At 33.9% G+C, this 20,206-nt stretch overlaps 3 protein-coding genes across 3 annotated transcripts; all 3 read left to right on the top strand.

The window, feature by feature from the left end:
* Positions 1–2,239: 2,239 nt before the first annotated feature.
* LOC120331260 (uncharacterized) lies at positions 2,240–5,560 on the top strand. The gene is made up of 4 exons (XM_039398331.2): positions 2,240–2,546; positions 4,999–5,154; positions 5,235–5,431; positions 5,516–5,560. Exons 1-4 carry the CDS (start codon positions 2,240–2,242, stop codon positions 5,558–5,560), a joined length of 705 nt encoding a protein of 234 aa, XP_039254265.2.
* Positions 5,561–5,903: 343 nt separating this feature from the next.
* Positions 5,904–9,657, top strand: LOC120331949 (uncharacterized). The gene is made up of 6 exons (XM_039399133.2): positions 5,904–6,047; positions 6,402–6,569; positions 7,131–7,250; positions 8,091–8,197; positions 8,727–8,843; positions 9,253–9,657. Exons 1-6 carry the CDS (start codon positions 5,906–5,908, stop codon positions 9,517–9,519), a joined length of 921 nt encoding a protein of 306 aa, XP_039255067.2. The 5' UTR covers positions 5,904–5,905; the 3' UTR covers positions 9,520–9,657.
* Positions 9,658–12,004: 2,347 nt separating this feature from the next.
* Positions 12,005–20,192, top strand: LOC120331261 (von Willebrand factor A domain-containing protein 2-like). The gene is made up of 17 exons (XM_078113785.1): positions 12,005–12,032; positions 12,152–12,321; positions 12,692–12,871; positions 13,388–13,517; positions 13,684–13,817; positions 14,356–14,512; positions 14,830–14,978; positions 15,371–15,506; positions 15,958–16,124; positions 16,457–16,592; positions 16,732–16,832; positions 17,041–17,218; positions 17,749–17,962; positions 18,583–18,742; positions 19,082–19,268; positions 19,980–20,121; positions 20,177–20,192. The coding sequence occupies exons 1-17, from the start codon at positions 12,005–12,007 to the stop codon at positions 20,190–20,192; spliced, it is 2,385 nt and encodes a 794-aa protein (XP_077969911.1).
* Positions 20,193–20,206: the final 14 nt, after the last annotated feature.

The raw sequence follows: 20,206 nt of genomic DNA on the forward strand, positions 1-20,206 counted from the left end.
ATCAATATTACCGCATCATATAGATTGTTTGTCATGAACACACAGGCGTATTTTTAGTCCCGAAAGCGTTCCGTGGATGTAGCATATGTTCATTTTATTTCATCTGCCATTGTAAACTTTGTACGTATTTTTGTCTTCATGGTTCCTAGGATAGAACAATCTTGGTCTTTGTATAACAGACACGACTCATGAATGATCCCATATAAATTTGGAAACTTCAAATAATTAACGAAAATGAACTCTCATTGACTTAAATACACGCCAAAAAAACTTTCAGACAGTCGAAAATTAATCGGTGAATGTAAATAGAATCGTCTCTGATTTCAATGCATATGGAGAATTAGATCCTGAACATATATCAGCAATGTCTGCCGTATAGCTTTACATTAGCATCGTAATAACGACGAAAAATCGATTGTTTTGGAATCTACTTTGCATGCAACAATGATACTTTACGAAAACTCACTCAACTTGTATTACAAATTTAGGAATATCTCTTATACAGATCCATGCATGTCAAAGTAAGGAAATTTGCCAAAAAAAAATTCATTATGTATTCAAGTTTATCGGTAATTGCTCATAAAGTCTTATTTGCATTCCATGATCCTGTTGGTTCATCGGTCGCTTCTTCATTCCGCCCACTCCCCTAATGAGAAAAATTCATAAACAATATTTATATGTACTTGTTTTTATTTTGTCTGCTCCCACATTAATCACCCATCCCGTCAAAAATATTTACATAATTGTACGTAACGACCATCAATGTGCAGCTCACCAATGAATCATTTCCGAAAATGTTACATTTTCTTTAGCCATAATTAAAAACACTTGTTTCCATGAAAATGTTCAGCAACATTGTTCAGTTTTAGCTCATTTTGATTAATGATAAACTAAAACTAGTCTACTATTGTATACACATTTTAATTCAACCATGAAATTACCGTGAAAAGTCAGTAAATCATATGTTTTTTTCAAACTATCCCTTCTTGGCGATATACAACTAATAAATGACGACCGTGTATTCAGCAATGCCACAAAACATTTCCTACTTAATGTTGCAAGTGAGCTGCGGCTAAATTTCTTCTATGTATTCTTCATGAAGAGTAGAAGATTGCCAATTTCATTGAGAAATTCATCCACTTATTTCATTGACAATTCTGAATCCATTTAAATTAAACTATGCGTCATATTTACAGGAGCGACTGCTTTGTATTAGCATTCAAAAACATAAAAAACAAAACAGCTGTAATTGAAATATTATCTTTGATCGTGGCTTTCAACTTGTATTTCGTTCAGTCATATACAGTATTTTAAAACTATTGTGCAAGTTTTGGTTTAAACGAGTACCCCCTGTTATATTATAGCGGCTTTTGGAATCGTTTTCCGCATCCCAATTAAACTAAAATGCCAGTCATATTTGTTGTCATCGGCAAAACGACATTTCCTTGTGTCATTTCAGATATTTTGCTAAATCTGAAACAATATAAAAATGCAGTTAAACGACAAACTTTATTATTTTCCAGGAATTTGTTTTTCATTGACAGACCATACATGGCCTTGTCTTCTATGCCTATGTTTAGTATTTGTTATCATATACGATCTATGCAATATCATATTTTATACTCAATCCCGTTTAAATCTAACATAGCATTAGCCTACGGCGACATAAACATATGACAGTCTTCCTAGTATGTATGTATCAGATTTAACAGACTTTGTACGTTTTTCATATTCTTATTTAATTTTTTAATCCACTCTCATGAAAAAGACTCATTTCGAAATTCTTCTTAAAAGAATCGTTTTAATCGGCACCGAATACCTACAGTGTGAGGTAAATTTTGTAATGCAGGGGTTAAAGGATGCTAATGAATACAAAATGTCAGGATAGATGTAAAATCTTCTAACAGCGATCTAACCTATCATGTGAATTTGTAGTTAGTGTGGTTAAAATACCTTCATGATGACTTATGATTCATAACACAAAAGATTGGGATATATCATCTGTATGATAAGAAATAGGGAGCCGTAGGCAAAGACGAATTCAAATAAAACCAAAAAGACGCATTTATATCGTATGACAGGATTTCGTGACACTTTTTTCTTGTATAAATCCTAGCATAAAACCTCGAAATCTCATTGCGATGTTTTTAGATGTATAACCTTTTCTGTAGAAAGTGAATTAAATTTTTTGTGCAAACGTAAAATACTCCGACCCTCACAGCCACCCGGGGCTGTTTTAATGAAGATGACGTTTACTGGTGGAGGTATGCTATACCTGCTGTTCCTCATAGCATCATGCAATGCAGGAGATACCAATGGGGATTCAGTCGTCTCAAGTATTTCATCAATAGTTGAAATTACCACAAACGATGATTCAACGAGAGAATATATTTTCATGGATAATTTTGACTTACCGGATATTGGAACACCCAAAATACAAATGCTAAAAGAGCGATTCGCGGAGTTGGCGCAGGGCGGACACCTGTCTGATTTATTGGGCGAGATGAAAGAAAGTGAATCAGGAAAAACTCGCCATCGACGTCAAGGTATGCTTTGGGAATCTGTAAAATCCATAAAACTTAACAAAACCATACTTGATTGGTAGTGTATTTAGCTGTATATATCGCAGACCAATATGCCTTCGACGGAGGAGGATATTCACATCGCGTCAGGGACCATATAACCCTCCTTTTAACTATGATTCGGGGTTATAATGGCATATAACCTACCACTTTGCTCAAAATAAGTCCCAAATAAGAAGCCACCAGTGCACCGAAGCCGGCATATTTTGTGGAGGGATTCATTGTTATTGGCTGGTACATTCCCCAATTTGCATATAAACCTTTTGTGTGACCCAAACGATAATTTTAAAACTTGTAGATTTGTGATTGCCAGAACTCAAATCAGTATATTACGCTTTTGTGTATTAATACAAAAACAATTGACTGAAAGAACGAACGCAAATCCACAAATTATGAGGATTACTTAATCTACTTATTAGTTAATGAGATTAAAAACAACGCAGGTGGTGTCGGTATGCAACACAAAAGTTGGTTTTAAAAATACTCAGTAAAAAATACAAATACTCAATATGCAATTAGAACATATAATTATTTTTTCATTATGTAAATTGTAAGCGTTTCGAAAATCAAGGCAAAAATTGCTTGAATGTTTTCACACAACCCGCTAAAGTAATTAGGGCGTGGCAATGAATAAAAAAATAGTAAGATTACAAGTTCGTTTGGCCCTAAATGAGACATTTCGTTGTATAGATAGATCATATATATTGTTTCCCGTTGTTTATGAATTTGGAAGAAGGAACGAAACTTAATATGATTTTGTGATTACACGATTTTTATCTAACATTAATTCTAGTTCTTCATTCGGCAATGCCAACTAAAGTCGTGTCACTAGGTCACTTGTTATGTCCACTAAAGCCACTAGACTGTAGATAAAATCTAAATATCAGTTAAATCTAATACTACGTGAGTAAGCGAGACCAATTGGTTTTCTAGAATTCTCTCGCGATTACTTTAAATGAACGTGTCGCAATTTGTTACGCAATATAATAAACGACACCGCAACGGGAAATATATGTTGTGTTACCGATTTATGATATTCAAAAGTTACATATATATGTCAACAATTTATTAGGTAAACAAAACAGCAAGGCACAAATATATGGAAAAAAGTTGACGCAATTACTATTGGACATACATTACGTAGTTATACGTAAGAGAATAAATCAATCAGCGGAATATCCATGTGGCAGCGAAATCTCGAAATAATAAAAAATTGGGGTCCAGGTAGTCCAAGGAAAATTTGGAAAAAAAAGATATACTATTATTTTATGATTTACTCTTGTTCAAGTACTGACAAATTGAAAGCGATTCGGTTAATAGATAAAGAGGAAGCTAATTTTTTTGTTATTTTATTTAGCAAACCAAGGCCAACAGCCGATACACACTATTTAGGTTATCTTCCACAGAGGTGGCTGATGTGACACAAATAATCGCATAACACTTTTCATCAATACTGTGTATCACTAATCAAGAGCATTACGGGCTGTCTAGCACTAAAAGTTATTATTATTCCAAGAACCAACCTCACTTATTACATAAATGAAAGAGACATTTCAAACCTTCTGGGTGTGTCTCACGATTACAAATCATTACTTTAATGTTTCGATCGGTAATAATCTATTCTAGGTCATGAGGGTTTATTTTGTCCATTTTTTCGATGCTCTCATATGTTGATGCATGCAAGCGTATTGTCGAAATATCCATTGCATTTTTAAGTGCAGTTTGATAAGACTGGCTTTGAAGCTATTGAAGGAACAAATTATTATATTTGGCATAATGCGAAAGAATTTTATACGCAAGTTTCTGGCGCTGTTTTTGATGGTTGCAGATTTTACATTCCGAAAAATTTATCTTTCTATAAAAGTTTATATAGTGTTACTATCTGATAAATACAATTTTAGGAATGATCTTGATATTGACTAAGCGTTTCATAATATCAAATAAATTAGCTGGCATAGAACTCAATATTACTCTAACCGCGTATATATATATATATGGTTGATTTAGCCGAATACCTGCGTACGACTAGGCCAAAATGTATAGTTCAAATCTGAATAACGTGGATTTGTACTGGGAGATTAAGTATTAAATGTACCGTACTCGTCATTTTTGATTTATTTCGCTGAGATATCTTTTGCAGAAACTGCGTTGATATATATATATACTATTTGCCCGGAGCGTTTAATACTAGTCCTATACAAAGGTGAGACATTACAAGTTTACCTATAAATCAAACATACACCTTTATCACCGCCTTGATCCGATTTTAATTTGTTTATAGTTTTAAGTGCTCTTTTGGCGGTTCTACTTAAACGATAAACTCCACGACAGCGCCACTGAGTAAATTTAACTTGGTTTAAAATTTTGTAAGTAAAATATAATCGAAATGTTCGTGTATATATTGATTTGTACACAGTATCCAGCAATCGTGCCCCGGCATTTGAACGTCCATTTTCTGTTCATCTGAAAATCGGCGAGATTGGATCTGCTCAGCTGGTTGCAACGGATCCTGATGGAGACGAGCTGGTGTATTCTTTAACAAAGAAATCATCAATTGGTTCGGTAACATCAGGTTTGTAAATTTAGCTTATTATTATCACAAATATTTCGGTATCTGTTGGATTCGATTAATTACATAAATTTTATATTCAGACGGAAAGTTCACCACATACAATCCTTTGGAAGGCAATCTTGTTGACTACTTGAAAAGTTTACTCCGACTTGAATTCAAGGTAGAGGATGGTAAAGACGGTTTCGATTACCTGTTCCCTGAATGGAATTTATGTGGTTGCCAAAACAACGGATCTTGTAACTCAGACGTGATTTACAGCAAAAATGACAGAATACACGTGAGTATTCATTATTATTTTTGAATTTTTGATGCACTATGCTGTTCATCCAAGCCCATAAATCAATCATTTTATCCCCTTCAGGAAGTGTTTCAAAAATTTCGTGTGTTACCTTTAAATCTAACTTAATATGAATACTCTAACCTTATGTCGAAGTACTATATCTATCCCAACACCGAAAATAACGTGAATACCCTAACATATAACAGTGGAACAAGCGTGTTGAAATGGGACGGCAAGTGTGGGACACGATATTTTTGCGACGTTGCCACGGACACCTCCACATCAATAAAATTCTTGAATCTCTAGCAATTTTGCCCGACTGGGATTGGTTACAGACTGTAGTTCGCCACACCAATGGGTATCTTATTGGCATTCTCCCGAGATGAATATAAATTCCATAGTTTTTTCTATATCATGTAACACTTTGAACAGATATTAAAATGCAAGTGTCCTGACGCTTACGATGGATCAATGTGTTTGAACGATAAAAATGGATGTAGAGACGATCCTTGCTTCGAAGGAGTTGAATGTATTGACGTTCCGGCTCCTGGAACAGGATTCCAATGTGAAAAATGTCCAAGAGGATACCAAGGAGACGGAATAGTTTGTTATGGTAGGCTTTCTGTAGTGTTTAGTAGGCTACATAAGTTCCCCACATTTTTTTCTATTTGCGTATTTGAACTGTCTATCCCTCCCTCAAAGTGCATAAAAACTCCGTTTACATTACTTGTTCAATCTTTAAAGGAGTAATCTAATCTTATTGATGGAACGTTTGTGAATCAGCGCACATTGGTTCATGTTTAGTACGTTCCCTCATTAACGAAAGTTCATAGAATACCCGATCTTTTCATCTTATCTGTAAAATGAGCCGCCAGACCAGACAATTGTTAAAGTGAAATTTTTCAAATAATTCAATATATCATTATTAATTACTCAGTCTCAGTGTTTGTGTTTATTTCATCACCAGCTGTTTGCGATGAGCCAATTATCGACAACGGGCAAATGATTGCTGGAAATATTTCTGTCGGATCCTCTGTAACATTCGAATGCAATAAAGGATTTGAACTTGTTGGGCAGCAAACCATCACTTGTGGTAACGATAACGAGTACGATTCACCAGTCCCAACGTGTGAAGGTAAATATTGCAATACTTCAATACAAACACTTCTTGTGCCGTTAACTCGAAGTAAGCCTGAATTACATAGGCCGTTGCGCTTAACTAAATAACTTACTAAAAGCGAAGTCATGCTGGAACGATTATTTTGAGGATTTCAATAGTGTGATGCTTACATTTACTGGCCATCAGTAACGTGCTCCCTCTCTAAGGTATGCAAGTGGATTGTCAAAATTTGTTGTCCAGTCCCATTTACATCGACTTGTCACTGAATCTAACATTCGTGAAGTAGGTCTATCGAATTTTCCTTTCGCTCAGGACAGAATTGATATGATTCCTCGATTAGTATTCAGCATTCAAAATTTGTCCATCATAGTAACATATCAGTGAAGCTGAAAGTGAAATGGCCTATTTCCGTTATACCTTTCACGGTGGTAGTAGTACAACCAACATCCAAACTCGCTATCAACACACATATAACACTGATGTTCGAACGGTTATGACTCACAATCAGAGTTTACGTTTTCACTATTACGTTTAACTAGCATATGAGGCGTGGTGTAATTAAATCTCACATCACAGATCAAGATGAATGTCTAACCTCTCCTTGTCACGCGGATGCCAATTGTCAAAATATTGACGGAGGTTTTCTGTGTTTTTGCAAAGAAGGATACGTGGGCGATGGAACAAACTCTTGTCAAGGTAGATTGAAAGCGATATACATTCCAACACAATTGTCTTCCACAACCCTTAAATACATTAGTTTTGTTTTGGTGTTACATCGTCTATTGATTCAGTTTGGACTAGGCTAGGGGTGTGCAATCTTAATGGCAGGAGGGCCAAACACAAGTAACTGGGTGAAGATAGCTTTTCTAGCGGTTGCATGCACAATTATTTTTTTGTTTGTTATTGATCTTACGGCATTATCAGAGGTTCTTGCAGAAATGGCGAGTTAAAACGCATAAATTGCTGAAGAAAAGTGCTATTTAAATTATTGTCACACCGACTTTAAGAGAATTAAGTGAGAAAAACGTTTTTATAACATCGTGTATTTTGCAACAGGGGTTTTCTAGCTAGTTTTGCTAATATGACGGAGGTACTCGGGTACTAGTATAGGCTTTGTGACTCAAAAGTATTGGAATTGCTCGCACATACCAGATTATCTAACAAAAACTCTTTTCGCGGGCACACCTTCAAAATTGGCGCTTCTCCGCGGGCCGGGCCGCAGTTTGCACACCCCTGTACTAGGCTATGACATTGCTATCTTCATACTGTTTCGTAGGTGCTACCTTGATATGCGTTCTCAGCGGTTGTGATATCTCACTGAGTTTAGTTTAGAAAATGAATTCTCTGAGAATGTCTTTATGAGATTAAACGCATACAAAAGTGGTAAGCGATCAAGATCACGTTGAGCAAGTGACACCTTTTCGTGTTTACCATAATAATGTTATAATTTTACTCAAAGTGATTGCTTTAATTAAAAAGTTATCATTTGAAAGATCGCATATCGAGATTTTCGTAACACGAGCCTATTTTTTTCAGCTGCCGTCTCGATCGAATATTTCAATTGTGATGTTTTGGGCAATGACACAATCCGTGTTAGCTGGCTAGTACCGCCAAAGTGGAGGAATTCTCTTGTTATCGACCAGGTAATAGGAATATGAAAGTACTTCGACGGCATTTCCCCCTATCTTTCAATTTTTGAGGGGAGATAATTTTAGAGATGAAATTTGAATTTTATATCTCAGTTCTTCTTTATGTTTTCAAAGAAGGTATAATGAAGCAGTTCAGTGGTCATTCTTTCCGAGTCATCGAAAATGGCCCCGACTAAACGGCAATAGTAGATTGGGTGAAAATAATATTTCATCATTTTAATGGCAAATAGCTGCATTGGTAGTTTGATTCTGATCAAGCTAGCAAAAACGTTCTCAAAATGAACATAAAAATAGGTTAATTATAGGTATGTGAAAAATTTTCTAGGGTCGGAGAAACATTGATTTATTTTGTAATATAGTACAATCTGTAATATTGTGATTTATCCTTGACTGTTAGATGTGATTGTCAAATGTCCACTTTATCGTACTGATGCCGATTTATTTTCAATAACTGGTTCATAAAAATCAATTGCAGTCGATTATACTCATACATAGTTGCTATTATTTTATTATTATTATTCAGTTTATCGTTTCTTGGAATCCACGCGAAGACTTGTCGTATGACACAGAGGAAGAATTGAAGACATATTTTGATGAATTCGATGACTACGAAGAAAAACTGAATGATGTCATCGAAACGGTAATCCTTAAAAATAATTGACAAATGAACAAATCTTTTTATTTCACCTAATAATAAGGGAAATAAAACCACTGGGAGCTTTTCAGATGTTTCATTATTATAGACATTTACTTTCACCTATACTATTATTCTGCTTTTAAATGGACGGTCGAAATGACTTCAGCATGTTCAACCGGATCAAATGACTGTATATAAAACACTGTGTAGATGAATAATGAATAATTCTATAGTTTCGTATGCCGAGACACGATTACATTTATGTCATCTTCATCTCTCATGGATTTTTCTCAGATTAGTCACAATAATTGAGTGGATTTTACTAATGTATATTAGATAAACGAGCAAACTGAAAATCTTAAAAATATGAGGTGTTTATTACAAACATTTTATTTTTATTTTTCATCTCCAGGAAACCGTGCCGTCTTTAAAGTACAGAGCAATTGCGCGAAATGAATCTTCATTTATCATAACCAATCTCCGCCCAAGCACGCTATATTTTATTAGACTCAGGATGCAAATCACCGAAGGGCTTGTAGAAAACCCAACTCGATCATGTGTGAAAGTAACGGGAGAAGGACGTGAGTTTGATAGCTTTTGCCACGATTTATACGGATATGAAATCATTTTTGTCCATTTTACTCTCTTGATTACGAATACACGAGCTTTTCGAACATAAGTTTTTAATTGTGGAGTGGGATTTTACTCACTATTTGCCTTGATTTGATTCAGGTTTCAGATTATCAAATGTTTTACAACAGTATTTTTTCGAAGTGTATTCGTTGCGACGATTGCCGCAAAGTTTTAAAGTATCTGTGAAAATATACTTATAATAAAAATAAGATCATAAAGAAGCTAACAATAAGTGTTTAATTTGTAATACATCATAGGAAACCAAATATGAATCAGGTACATTTTAATGCGATATGCAGACTCGTTTAATTTGGCAAACCTCGTCGGATCTCTGAATTAGGCGTGTCTCGTTTAGTATTAATCTTGATGTATCTTTGCGTTTAATGACAGCCAACGCAGAAAATCTTGTCTCGTGTAGATAGGGAGTACCAACCGGGATACTAAATCGTTTATCATAGGGCGTAATGGGTTTATTAATATATGTTAGTACTTAGTAGTCACTGTATTTACGTAACAAAGAAGAAACACACGCGTGTCAGCAGTTAGTATGAATTGATGAAACTCCACCCTAACATTAATCACTGTTCTTTCATGAAGTGATTTTACTGCACTGAAACAAACATTTTCCATTTTTGAACAAGCGCGCACTTCCCCGGCCACTAGTTTGTGGCACAAAAGAGTTGACATGATACACCATAGTGATGGTGAGTGTGTTTGGGCGGTATTTTAGGATTTTACCAAATTTGATGCTTTTTTATGAGTATAAGTAAGTATAAGTATATTTACACGTTTTATTCGTATGCGAGGCTGTATGCTTCGTTCAATTTTCAAAACCTTCCCTTTTTATATTTTAAAGTTTCGTCGCCGCCTCAAAATCTTCTAGTTGAAAATGAAAGAGCAGATAGTATAAAAATATCTTGGGACACACCTGATGAACCAATGGGAATAATACTTGGTTACACAGTTGAATACAGACAAGCGTCTTCATGTATAGGCAATATATGCAAGGAGAGTAAAATAATACAAGTAAGTTTATCAGATTTAAATTTGTTGCTGGTGTGAAATTGATTAAATTTTAATTTCGAGTACATCATTCACCTAATGTCTGACCTATTATTGGTCCGGGTTCTCAAAAACGCAATGCTGATGACTAGGGATAAACATCATTTCAATAATTATTTGACACCTCATTCCAGTACGAGTTGTTGATAAAATGCTTCGGCAGTCAAGTTGATCTCCAATGCGCAATTCATTCATTGTACTATATTTAAAGTTTAATATTTCCAGTAATTTGAATACTAGATGAACAAACGCGCAAACTATTTACATTGCCTTTCATTCAGGTTCTTGCTGATCGGTTATCAACAGATATCATTCGTCTTCTGCCTTCTACAAGATATCTAATTCGGATTGCTGCTATCAATAGTGCCGGCACGGGATCTTATACTGAACAAGTTCAGGCTTCTACAAGTAATGTGTTTTATTTCATGAAACACAAAATTAAAAAAATTCGTGACCTTGTTTTGTTCCTTTTCAGTTGTTCAAACAAATACTAGACGCTTTTTACTTATTTTCTATCAATAAATTATTTTTCATTGTAGATTGTATTTTCCTTATAGTTTTCTAAATCTCGAAAATTTGTTGTCTAATTTTAGGAAGCGGCGAGCTAGTCAGCATAATGAAAAAGTCTGAGATTGGGAAGTCAAATAGTCTAGGTAAGTTGCGGTTGTGGGCCATATTTCAATTAGAAAATTTTCTAATTGTTATCGTTTTTATTTGAAAGGCGGGTCCTGCATCAAGATATCATTTCTCTTGAAAAGAGAATGGAAAGCTGATATTGGTCAAAGAAATCTTTTGGCTGGAAATTTGGAGAAAATGGTAAGTACATATATATTTATATACTTATTTTCGTATGCTAATGTTTTTTCGTTATATCCAAAACTATTTTTTAAATAACATAATGAATCATCCTGTATAATGGCCTTATTTGCTGGGATACAACCATGAATATAACATATATATAACGTGAATGATTCGAAAGATTGGGAAAAACATTTGAGAATGTGTTTCTGGGAATTATGTTGATCTCCAAAAAGGTCATTATTTACCGGCTAAATATAGAATTTGATTGTGTTTGTTCAGCTAACTTCCATGTTTGAAACGTTGGGAAAAGGACCTGCTCATGTGAATGATTTGACTCTCAATGAAGTTGACGACTACACAAAAGTTTTTTTCCATCTTCAGATGCCAGATTTGACCATGATTAGTAAGATTTTCAGACGCAAATCAAATCATATATATTTTCACGTTTAGAACATTAAACACGGGATTCCTTTTAGATGGAGAGGATCATCGAGAATTGACAATAACTCTCAACACAACAATCATAAGCAACTCGGGATCCAATTCACTGTTACAAACTTTGAATACTAAATCGATTGAAATAGAAGGTAATGATCACGATTTACATATCTTCTTTCATTACTTATTTTATACTCTTTCTTCTTTTAGTAAATAGTTTTTTAGCAAAAATGGATTTAGAGTGCCGCCTTATGGTCCGTAAAATACGGTAATCTGAATTTACTACAGACGAATAAATTATATTTTTCTGTTGTTTAGTGTCATATCAATTGAATATACGATACAATGCCTAATTTCTTCACTTTATACCATTGTAGAATGCGAAGCTTGTGATCGAGAAGACAGCAATAATTGCGGATCTGGTACTAAATGCTATAACTTACCCGGAAGCTATTATTGTCTCTGTTCACCCGGTTTTGAACCCGTGCCAAGAAGCAATGAGCTACCATTTCCCATTAATTGTAAAGAGAAGAGAGTATCAAAAGAGGTAATCTATTTACTGTTCTGTTTTTCATTGCTTCTATAAATTGCGATGGTAAATTAAATATTAATATTCTATATGCAATTTTACGCGTAGTCGCATACATTGGATAATGAGTGAAAAGCAGATCGAAGAAAAACAAGCTACATATTTGTTTATCTTTGGAATATAAGTTACGTCTGATCGCTCGACTTACATAATGCTTGAGGAAATATTCAAACAATTTCAGTCACCAGTGAAGATATAACTAGCCCCAAATTAGCATCAAATTGTACTTCTCAGTTACACAAAATGATGATCATTAGTTATAGAAAATGTTGAAATTATTATTCAAATTTAATTATTATTCAAAATTGTCTATTACATTATTTTTCAGATGTCTTTGGTGAAGCCCGTTCGCATTCCTCCAAACTTTTTAGCGTGCGATCGTGCAAAATATGACATTGTAATTATGGTTGATGGAAGCAGAACAGTAACAGATCCATCGTACAGACTCGTATTACGGGCCGTCACAAAATTTATTGATTACTTGGAAATCGGACCGTATGCAACTCAAGTAAGTAAAGATGTTTAATCTTGGTTTACATTACTTTTTCTACGTCACTTAATCACGTCTTTCGTTCTGAACAATGCCCTGTACAAGCATCAGCTGATATGTAAGGGGGACTATTTTTGAAAAGAGCGAAACCTGTCTGGTATCTTACAAACTCGAGATATTCAAACTGTGGTCATCAACACATCCAAGTCTAATGGTTTGACCGATAGATCATCTGGCCAACTGAGCTTATTAAGATAAAGTAAGATGGTTCTCCGTGTCTTAACTTTTAATGTTGGCCTTGATTTCATTCTGTAGATCTCCCTACTTCAGTGATAATATTCATCCGAGAGTCTTCATTTATCTTATATAGCCATTATGAGCAACATCTTTATTTCTCGTTCAAACTTTCATCGCCATATCAAGCCCAAACCAACCTGTACTTATGGATAGTTTGGTATTGTTGTGTCCCATTGAATCGACGATGATCTATTCAAAGATTTGCCATCACATATTTTACCTTACTTTTTGTCTCAGATTGCATTCGTACAATATTCAAGGAATATTAAAGTTGCTTTCCACTTGAATGACTTTGCAAACAAGAAGAGTCTTATACAAGCAGTTGGCAACATTCCGTACTCGGGATTTGGTACAAAAACTGGATTAGGTATATATATATAATTATATATATATATATATATATTTAATCGTATTTTGAAAACTATGTAATATTTGCAGTTTTTGCTAAAGTCCATAACTCGATATATAAAATTCCTGTATTACGACTAGAACAAAAAGTTTTCATCTATTATTATAGCGTTTTATTTGTTCAGCAATACAAAAACTCCAGGACGAGGTTTTGTTGTCTTCGCGCGGAAGAAGACAACGAAACGATCTTCATGTCATTATTATTACTGATGGAAAAAGTGCGGACGATGTAACTTTACCTGCAAGTAATCTGCACAAGGTTTGTTTTATTTTACAATCTGAACAAAAATATTTGGTACGAATTCCATGGACAGACACTACCTGGGTATATAAGGAGAAAAATCAAAAACACCAATATCCCCCGTCTAAAAAAAATTTAATATTGGAAATATGAAGAAATATAATTTACTTTAAACTCGATTGCTCTTTATAAGAACCGTAAACCGTTGCGTTGAGATTGTGGTTTGTGTATTGTCGACATTTGCGCCTGGGGCGATTTAAAAAGTTGTTTTTCGAATTCATCCCATTGTTATTTTAATTTCAAAATAAAAAAAAATGTTGATACCGAATAGACTCTTTGCCAGGTTATTGTTCGAATGCGATAGTATGTTTTTCAGACAGATAACGTATTCAAGGCCCCGGGCTTTCTTATCGCTCCATGTTATTTGATACAACATACCGCGAAAAAATGTCTCGACTTCATTGCCAAACAGTCGTAATGACTTTGAAATTTTTATTAAATATAAAAAAGAGACATTGTTGATTGACCGGAATTTATAATTTACATCAACTTTTAGATCACCTCTCATGTGCATGTCATTGGAGTGTCCAATCACGTCGATAAAAAGGAATTGAGAGATATAGCTGGCTACGATGGAAGAGTTACTACGTATCCAAATTTCAAATTACTTGAACAAAAGATGCCTGCCATGTTACGTAACTCAATATGTCCATGTATGTGCTGCATTGCTTCTATAGCTTTTGACATTTTTTATTTTGACATTTTATGTTGATTGTAGGTTCATAAATGTAGGTTATACGATTTCTAAGTATTTGAAACAAAATAGCTTAATTAGCTCATCCACTATATTATATTGATATAGCAAGTTTGAAATACAAACCTCTTCAATGACAGTTTATTTTACACATTTTTCATTCTTGAGTGTGTACTTATATATATAACACAGTTAGCATGGGCCATAATTGTTGGAATGTATTTTCAATTTTTTGTTCAACGTGTAATGTTTATCATGAGGGTTTTTCGATTTTAGCATATGGCTGTTCTGAAAACAATGATTACCTGGACGTAATTTTTGCTCTTGAAACAACACTTGCTACTTCAGGAAATTTGTTCGGTGGAATGAAAAAGTTTGCCTTAAATGTGGCCAGCCAATTTAATGTTGGACAGCTATCAACCAAAGTAAGTCGCATACCTGGATTACCAAATCATTTAGGATAGTATGAGAAAAAAGTTATAAACGCTGCAGTTCGTCAGAAAAACATAATAATAACATAAAAGTTCTGCAGTATGTCATAAACTGCAACTAAATACCGGTACCTATATGACAGAAACATCGACAACTTCGCAATCATCGGCAATGAGATTAAACCATTTTGCATACCTATCCTTATTCTAAGACATAATTATTTGCCAAATTTAATATTTTTCATTGTGTCACTCGACTGAATAAATGGCATCGCCGTCCTCTGAATGAAATGGCATCGCCGTCCTCGTTGTCCTGTACACCACGTTTTTTCACTGATATGTAAAACTGTGTATTAATCGTTAATATTATATTTTTTTTACGTTAGGTTGGTGCTGTGACCATGGGCTCGACTTCATCGATAGAATTTTTTCTCGATGAACATGAAACTGGAACTGAAATTGCAAAAGCCTTGGAACAAATTACTCACAATGGAAGGGAGCCAAAGTTATTACTTGGCAAAGGTAATTTTTGTTATATCAGTTGTATTGCAAAGTTTTGTTGTTTATGTTCCTAACGCGATGAAGATATCAATTTTAGTAGTGCCAAAATGATATAAACTAATGCTCTTACTCACTAAATACGCCACTGCCACGTTGTCTAGAAATAATTGTTTTATGGGTATCCCCATTAATAAACCACTCTTGGCTATCACAAAAATAAAATGAAGCAACCATTTTAACTTTTGTCATCATAGTATATTATAGTTAAGAATTGCATTTAAAAATTAGTTATCAAACAGTGAAGTTTTGTTATTTGAATAATGTTAGTCCGGTATTAGAATACAGATGATAAACTCTACAGCGTGCACTAAACCAATGTGGTTTATATCATATTGAAGAGCTTATCTCCTTTTGCTTTGCCCACTTGTTCAAAGCCTCGTTCAGAGTGAGGAATCCTTCAAATTTTTTTCAGCACTACAGTTTATTGAAGCAAATTTACTGCTGAATAGAAAGGGCAGACGACCAGGAGCTGGACTGGTCATGATTGTTGTTACCAAAGGGAACCTACCGGATGATTTTGCTTCGGCTGCAGCGTCATTAAAAAATCAAGGCGCTGTTTTACACATCGTTGGAATAGGAGTTAGTATATTTTTATGATTGTTGTTGGAAGTAGTATGGTAGGCCATATATTTATATATATATATATATATAGCTAGTCACGTGTTGCGTTTTGCAATTAGGATAGGATAGGATTTACATATTTATTCCAAGAGAGAGAGAGGAAAGCTGATAAGACGGCTTAAATATATGGCGAACCACGCCTCTCATCTGGTTACCACTCCATGTTGGTCATGGGATTAGTTGTTTTCTGAAGCATGGCCAATATATGTAAAAATAGGTCCAAATTTTCGTTGCGGCGTATTGGTTGTTATTTATTTGCTCTTGGTCATCATATGTATAATATATTTCAGCCATTGAGAAGAAAACTAATGGAAGAAATATCATTACCACAAGGCGTGGTGTTTGGTACAACCGAAGCAACGTTAAATTCTACTGAAATATCAAGAAGAGTTTCGAAAGAGATCAAAAAGGCAGCAAATTGTCCTAGTGAGTGTTCGTCTATTTTTGGTGCAATGTTTTGTTCATTTTTAAATTAAAGATATTGCAACTAACTTTTTTCGTAGTTTCATGTAGAATTACAAGAATAAATATATATGGTCACATATTTTCATTAAAACTATTTCAGGAATCTTTCCTCCAGTTGGAATTCAAGTCCATATAATAAATGAGAAATCGATTCATGTTTCTTGGAAATCCAGAACTGGTGTGAACTCATTTATAGTCTATGTAAGTTAATCTTTCTTGACTTGCATTTCTGTTGCTACAGACTTTAGACCAATTTTCCATCTGGGAAACTGGGATAAACTTTTATAAAATATATTCTTAGTGGAATTAGTTAAATTAAAAGTATAACTTCTTTAGATATAATAATCTAATAGCAATAATAAAAATTTAAAATAAAAATTTGGTATAACTTAAATTGGTTGGTATTCAGCTGTATAAAGGTGATGGTCGAGATGCATCCAGCTATATCAAGCAGGTTCGAGTCACAGGAAATTCCTATGTATTTGATGAAAAAAATGGTTTTCAACCTGGAACACAATATTCTGTTATGGTACAGACAAGACGGGGACGAGGAGGAAAAAATTCCAATGTTGTAGAGTTTTGGACAGGTTTGTTTATCATTAGGTTTCACTAAAATCGAGAAAGTTTAATTTGTTTCTTAGTGGTAAAAGTTTTGTCTAGTACTTTTTAATATTTTGTTTGGAATACCAGATCCTCCTCAATCTGTGGTAACAACATTTCTGAAATGTAAACAAAATGAACACACTTACCTCAGAATACTGTTCAAGTAAGAATACTGTTCAAAACTGATAAAGTAATATTTTAAATATACATGCAGCAGTAGCATAAATTAAGGCTTCATTCGAAAAATTTAGGATTATAATTTTATCATTAATAAAATTAGGCAAAATTCAATATATTGCATATTTTTCATAGTTAGTAATGGAACCTTTTTATTACAGTTTGAGGGCTGCATTTCAATGAATATCCTAATTAGTATCATTCAGATATTTGTTCAAGTACTGAATTGTCGTTATGGTCCAGTGTACTCTACGAGGATCAACTGTGCAATGATTCTTAGCTTTTCTCATTAAGAGCTACTGTGTTAATCTAAATAAAATTTTACTATTTCCATTAGATCCTGCACAAGTTACAGGCAATGTAAAGGTAGTCAGATTGGCATCAAATTTACAAATATCATTTCCGCCTGTTGTTGGAAATGTTGACGAATATAAAACTGTATTAGTTAATGCTTCGACGATGGAAGTACTAGCTGTTGATACTATCAATGTTAAGAAACAGAAGTCTGTTAAAGATATAATTGCTGTTTTCCAAAACAATATACCTGGAAAGTAAGTACTTTTAGCTACAAATATTGGGTGCCTTTTTATGTGCTTTAGTACATAGATTACATCATTTATGTATATTCGCTCAAAGTAAAGATCATATTCACAAGAATTGACTGTGAAATGAATAAAACTCACTCATCAGTAAAGTTGCAAGTGTCCTTTTGAGTGTAAAAGGAGTGTGGCAAAACATTAAATGAGGTGCAATCAGATATTAGTTAGGTATTCGAGAATTTTCGAAGAATTCTGAAATTTTTAATTAGACAAGTTTTGTTCATGTAAAGTCATATTTTTTACAATAATAGATTTTCATTATAATATCTTGAATTTGACTTGAGTCAATTCACCACGGAGTGATTACATCTTATGAATCAATGTACCTAATATCCAATTAATGACAAACTCAAGCTTCCCTGGCATTTGCATTTTGGCAACTTCTATTACCCCCTTTGTTAGTAGCCAGGTCAATATTTTGAATATTGAAAATTGTCATCTTGCATTGGTCAATCCAAGTCTCCTACCAGAACAAGATTTTCTGTACAATGTATTTTTCAATTAAAAGTATATACAATAACCTCGTTTGAAAACAACATTTTCATTTTTAAATTACCCATATTTCTTCTTAGATACTTGTTCCTTGTTACCACTGTGAGTGGCCCAAAGTCATCAAAGCCTGTGCCATTTGATTTTTTGGTTGATGAACTTGAAATACCGAAGAATTTGAAAACTGTGTTATCCAGGACCAACATGCTTGGTATTACGTGGGATTCTATCAAGAATGTCGAAGTGAGTTGGCAAAAAATTGACTTTAAACTTGTATATCAGTCACTTAACTTAGACTTGCACATCAAATGAATCTGTTCATGTTTTGTACCATAACTACACAACACATCTTTAAACAAGTTCAGTAGTGGAAATCGGACCGGATTGTGTACACAGAACTCTTGCTTTTTTAATTCAGGCTTCAGCAGAAGGCTAATTATGTGATATAGAAGAAGTTTATTTGAAATAAGAACCCAGGGTCAATTTTTTCATTATTTATGGTAATTATTGTGTAACATATCGAGATATGGCTGTGTGTTTTTGTGTGCATCAGAAACTATATCATTTGCAATTTATTTACAGGGATATCTTGTCGAATTGACAGGCCCATTGCCAGGAGATAGTACTTTTATGATACACAAAACAAGTGATCCAAATTATACCTTTCAAAAATTATCACCAGCAAATCAATATGAAATCAAAGTCAGATCTTTTATAAATAATATGGAGCAGACCAGTGATTATTCAAGGAAACATATCTCCAATACCGGTTAGTAACTATTCCTTCACCTTATTATTTCCCACCATTTGAGCAACTCAGATAATGGTACTACAAAAATGGTACATGTCATGCACCACTTGTACTCCTTATCACACTCGTACCACTTATGGTGTACTGTTATGGACATCAAAAGTACTATAGCAGAATCACTTTTGCTACACATTCGAATCATGTCTAGATAAAATAACAGTGCAATTCCTTTTGATGGTTACATCCGAGTCTAAAATCAATAAAACAAAGGAGAAAGGCACAAAGATATGGGTACAAAGTATTCTGTTACTGTAATCCTAAGGTGTTTGTTTATCACAAAATTACCAAACTCAATTGGCCGAAAATCGATGTCGTAATGTATTTCCTTCTCGCTTTTTAGCAAATTTGAATATGCTTCGGATTCTCCAGAGTAATTTTCAAGATATAGAAAAATAACTACGTTAGTTTCTAATTATTGATATTGCAAGGTTTAATTGGGCGTGTGAAAATAAGAGGATACATCTACCTACTGTACATTCTGATCTTTATGCTAAGCTGCTTGCTATATTTACTTTGACTAATAATAATAAATAAACATATTTTGGAAATAATCAGAAGTTAAATACTGAGATACAGGAAATTTTGTTGCACTAGAACTTACTGGAAGAATGCACTGGAATTTAAAAAGTGATGTTATTTCATCTGATAACAACAAGTTTTGTGTTTTAGCTCCACTGCCTATTACAACATTGAAACCAACAATGACTTCTGATGGTGTTCGAGTCAAGTTTGTTGGAGTGGAAAAAGTTGATCATTATATACTTTCTATCAAATTTGGAAAAGACATGGATAATAAAAACATTTTGGACAAGTTTGAGGCATATCAATTCTTACCTTTTTTTTTTCCTTCTTTTTTATTAATTAAGAACGCACAAAAGTTAGCAACAGAGTTTTAG

Source organism: Styela clava, chromosome 6, assembly GCF_964204865.1.
Source record: "Styela clava chromosome 6, kaStyClav1.hap1.2, whole genome shotgun sequence".
In the NCBI taxonomy this organism is placed as follows: Eukaryota; Metazoa; Chordata; class Ascidiacea; order Stolidobranchia; family Styelidae; genus Styela; species Styela clava.

What these genes read in the sequence shown, in the direction of transcription:
- LOC120331260 (XM_039398331.2), top strand. Translation starts at nt 2,240, where the DNA reads ATGAAGATGACGTTTACTGGTGGAGGTATGCTATACCTGCTGTTCCTC. An exon ending in AATTGGTTCGGTAACATCAG is followed by an intron (nt 5,155 to 5,234) that starts GTTTGTAAATTT and finishes TTTTATATTCAG; the next exon opens with ACGGAAAGTTCACCACATAC. An exon ending in GCAAAAATGACAGAATACAC is followed by an intron (nt 5,432 to 5,515) that starts GTGAGTATTCAT and finishes TATCCCCTTCAG; the next exon opens with GAAGTGTTTCAAAAATTTCG.
- LOC120331949 (XM_039399133.2), top strand. Translation starts at nt 5,906, where the DNA reads ATGTGTTTGAACGATAAAAATGGATGTAGAGACGATCCTTGCTTCGAA. An exon ending in ACCAGTCCCAACGTGTGAAG is followed by an intron (nt 6,570 to 7,130) that starts GTAAATATTGCA and finishes CTCACATCACAG; the next exon opens with ATCAAGATGAATGTCTAACC. An exon ending in TGGAACAAACTCTTGTCAAG is followed by an intron (nt 7,251 to 8,090) that starts GTAGATTGAAAG and finishes TATTTTTTTCAG; the next exon opens with CTGCCGTCTCGATCGAATAT.
- LOC120331261 (XM_078113785.1), top strand. Translation starts at nt 12,005, where the DNA reads ATGGATTTAGAGTGCCGCCTTATGGTCC. An exon ending in TTGGACAGCTATCAACCAAA is followed by an intron (nt 14,979 to 15,370) that starts GTAAGTCGCATA and finishes TTTTTACGTTAG; the next exon opens with GTTGGTGCTGTGACCATGGG. An exon ending in GAAACATATCTCCAATACCG is followed by an intron (nt 19,269 to 19,979) that starts GTTAGTAACTAT and finishes TTTGTGTTTTAG; the next exon opens with CTCCACTGCCTATTACAACA.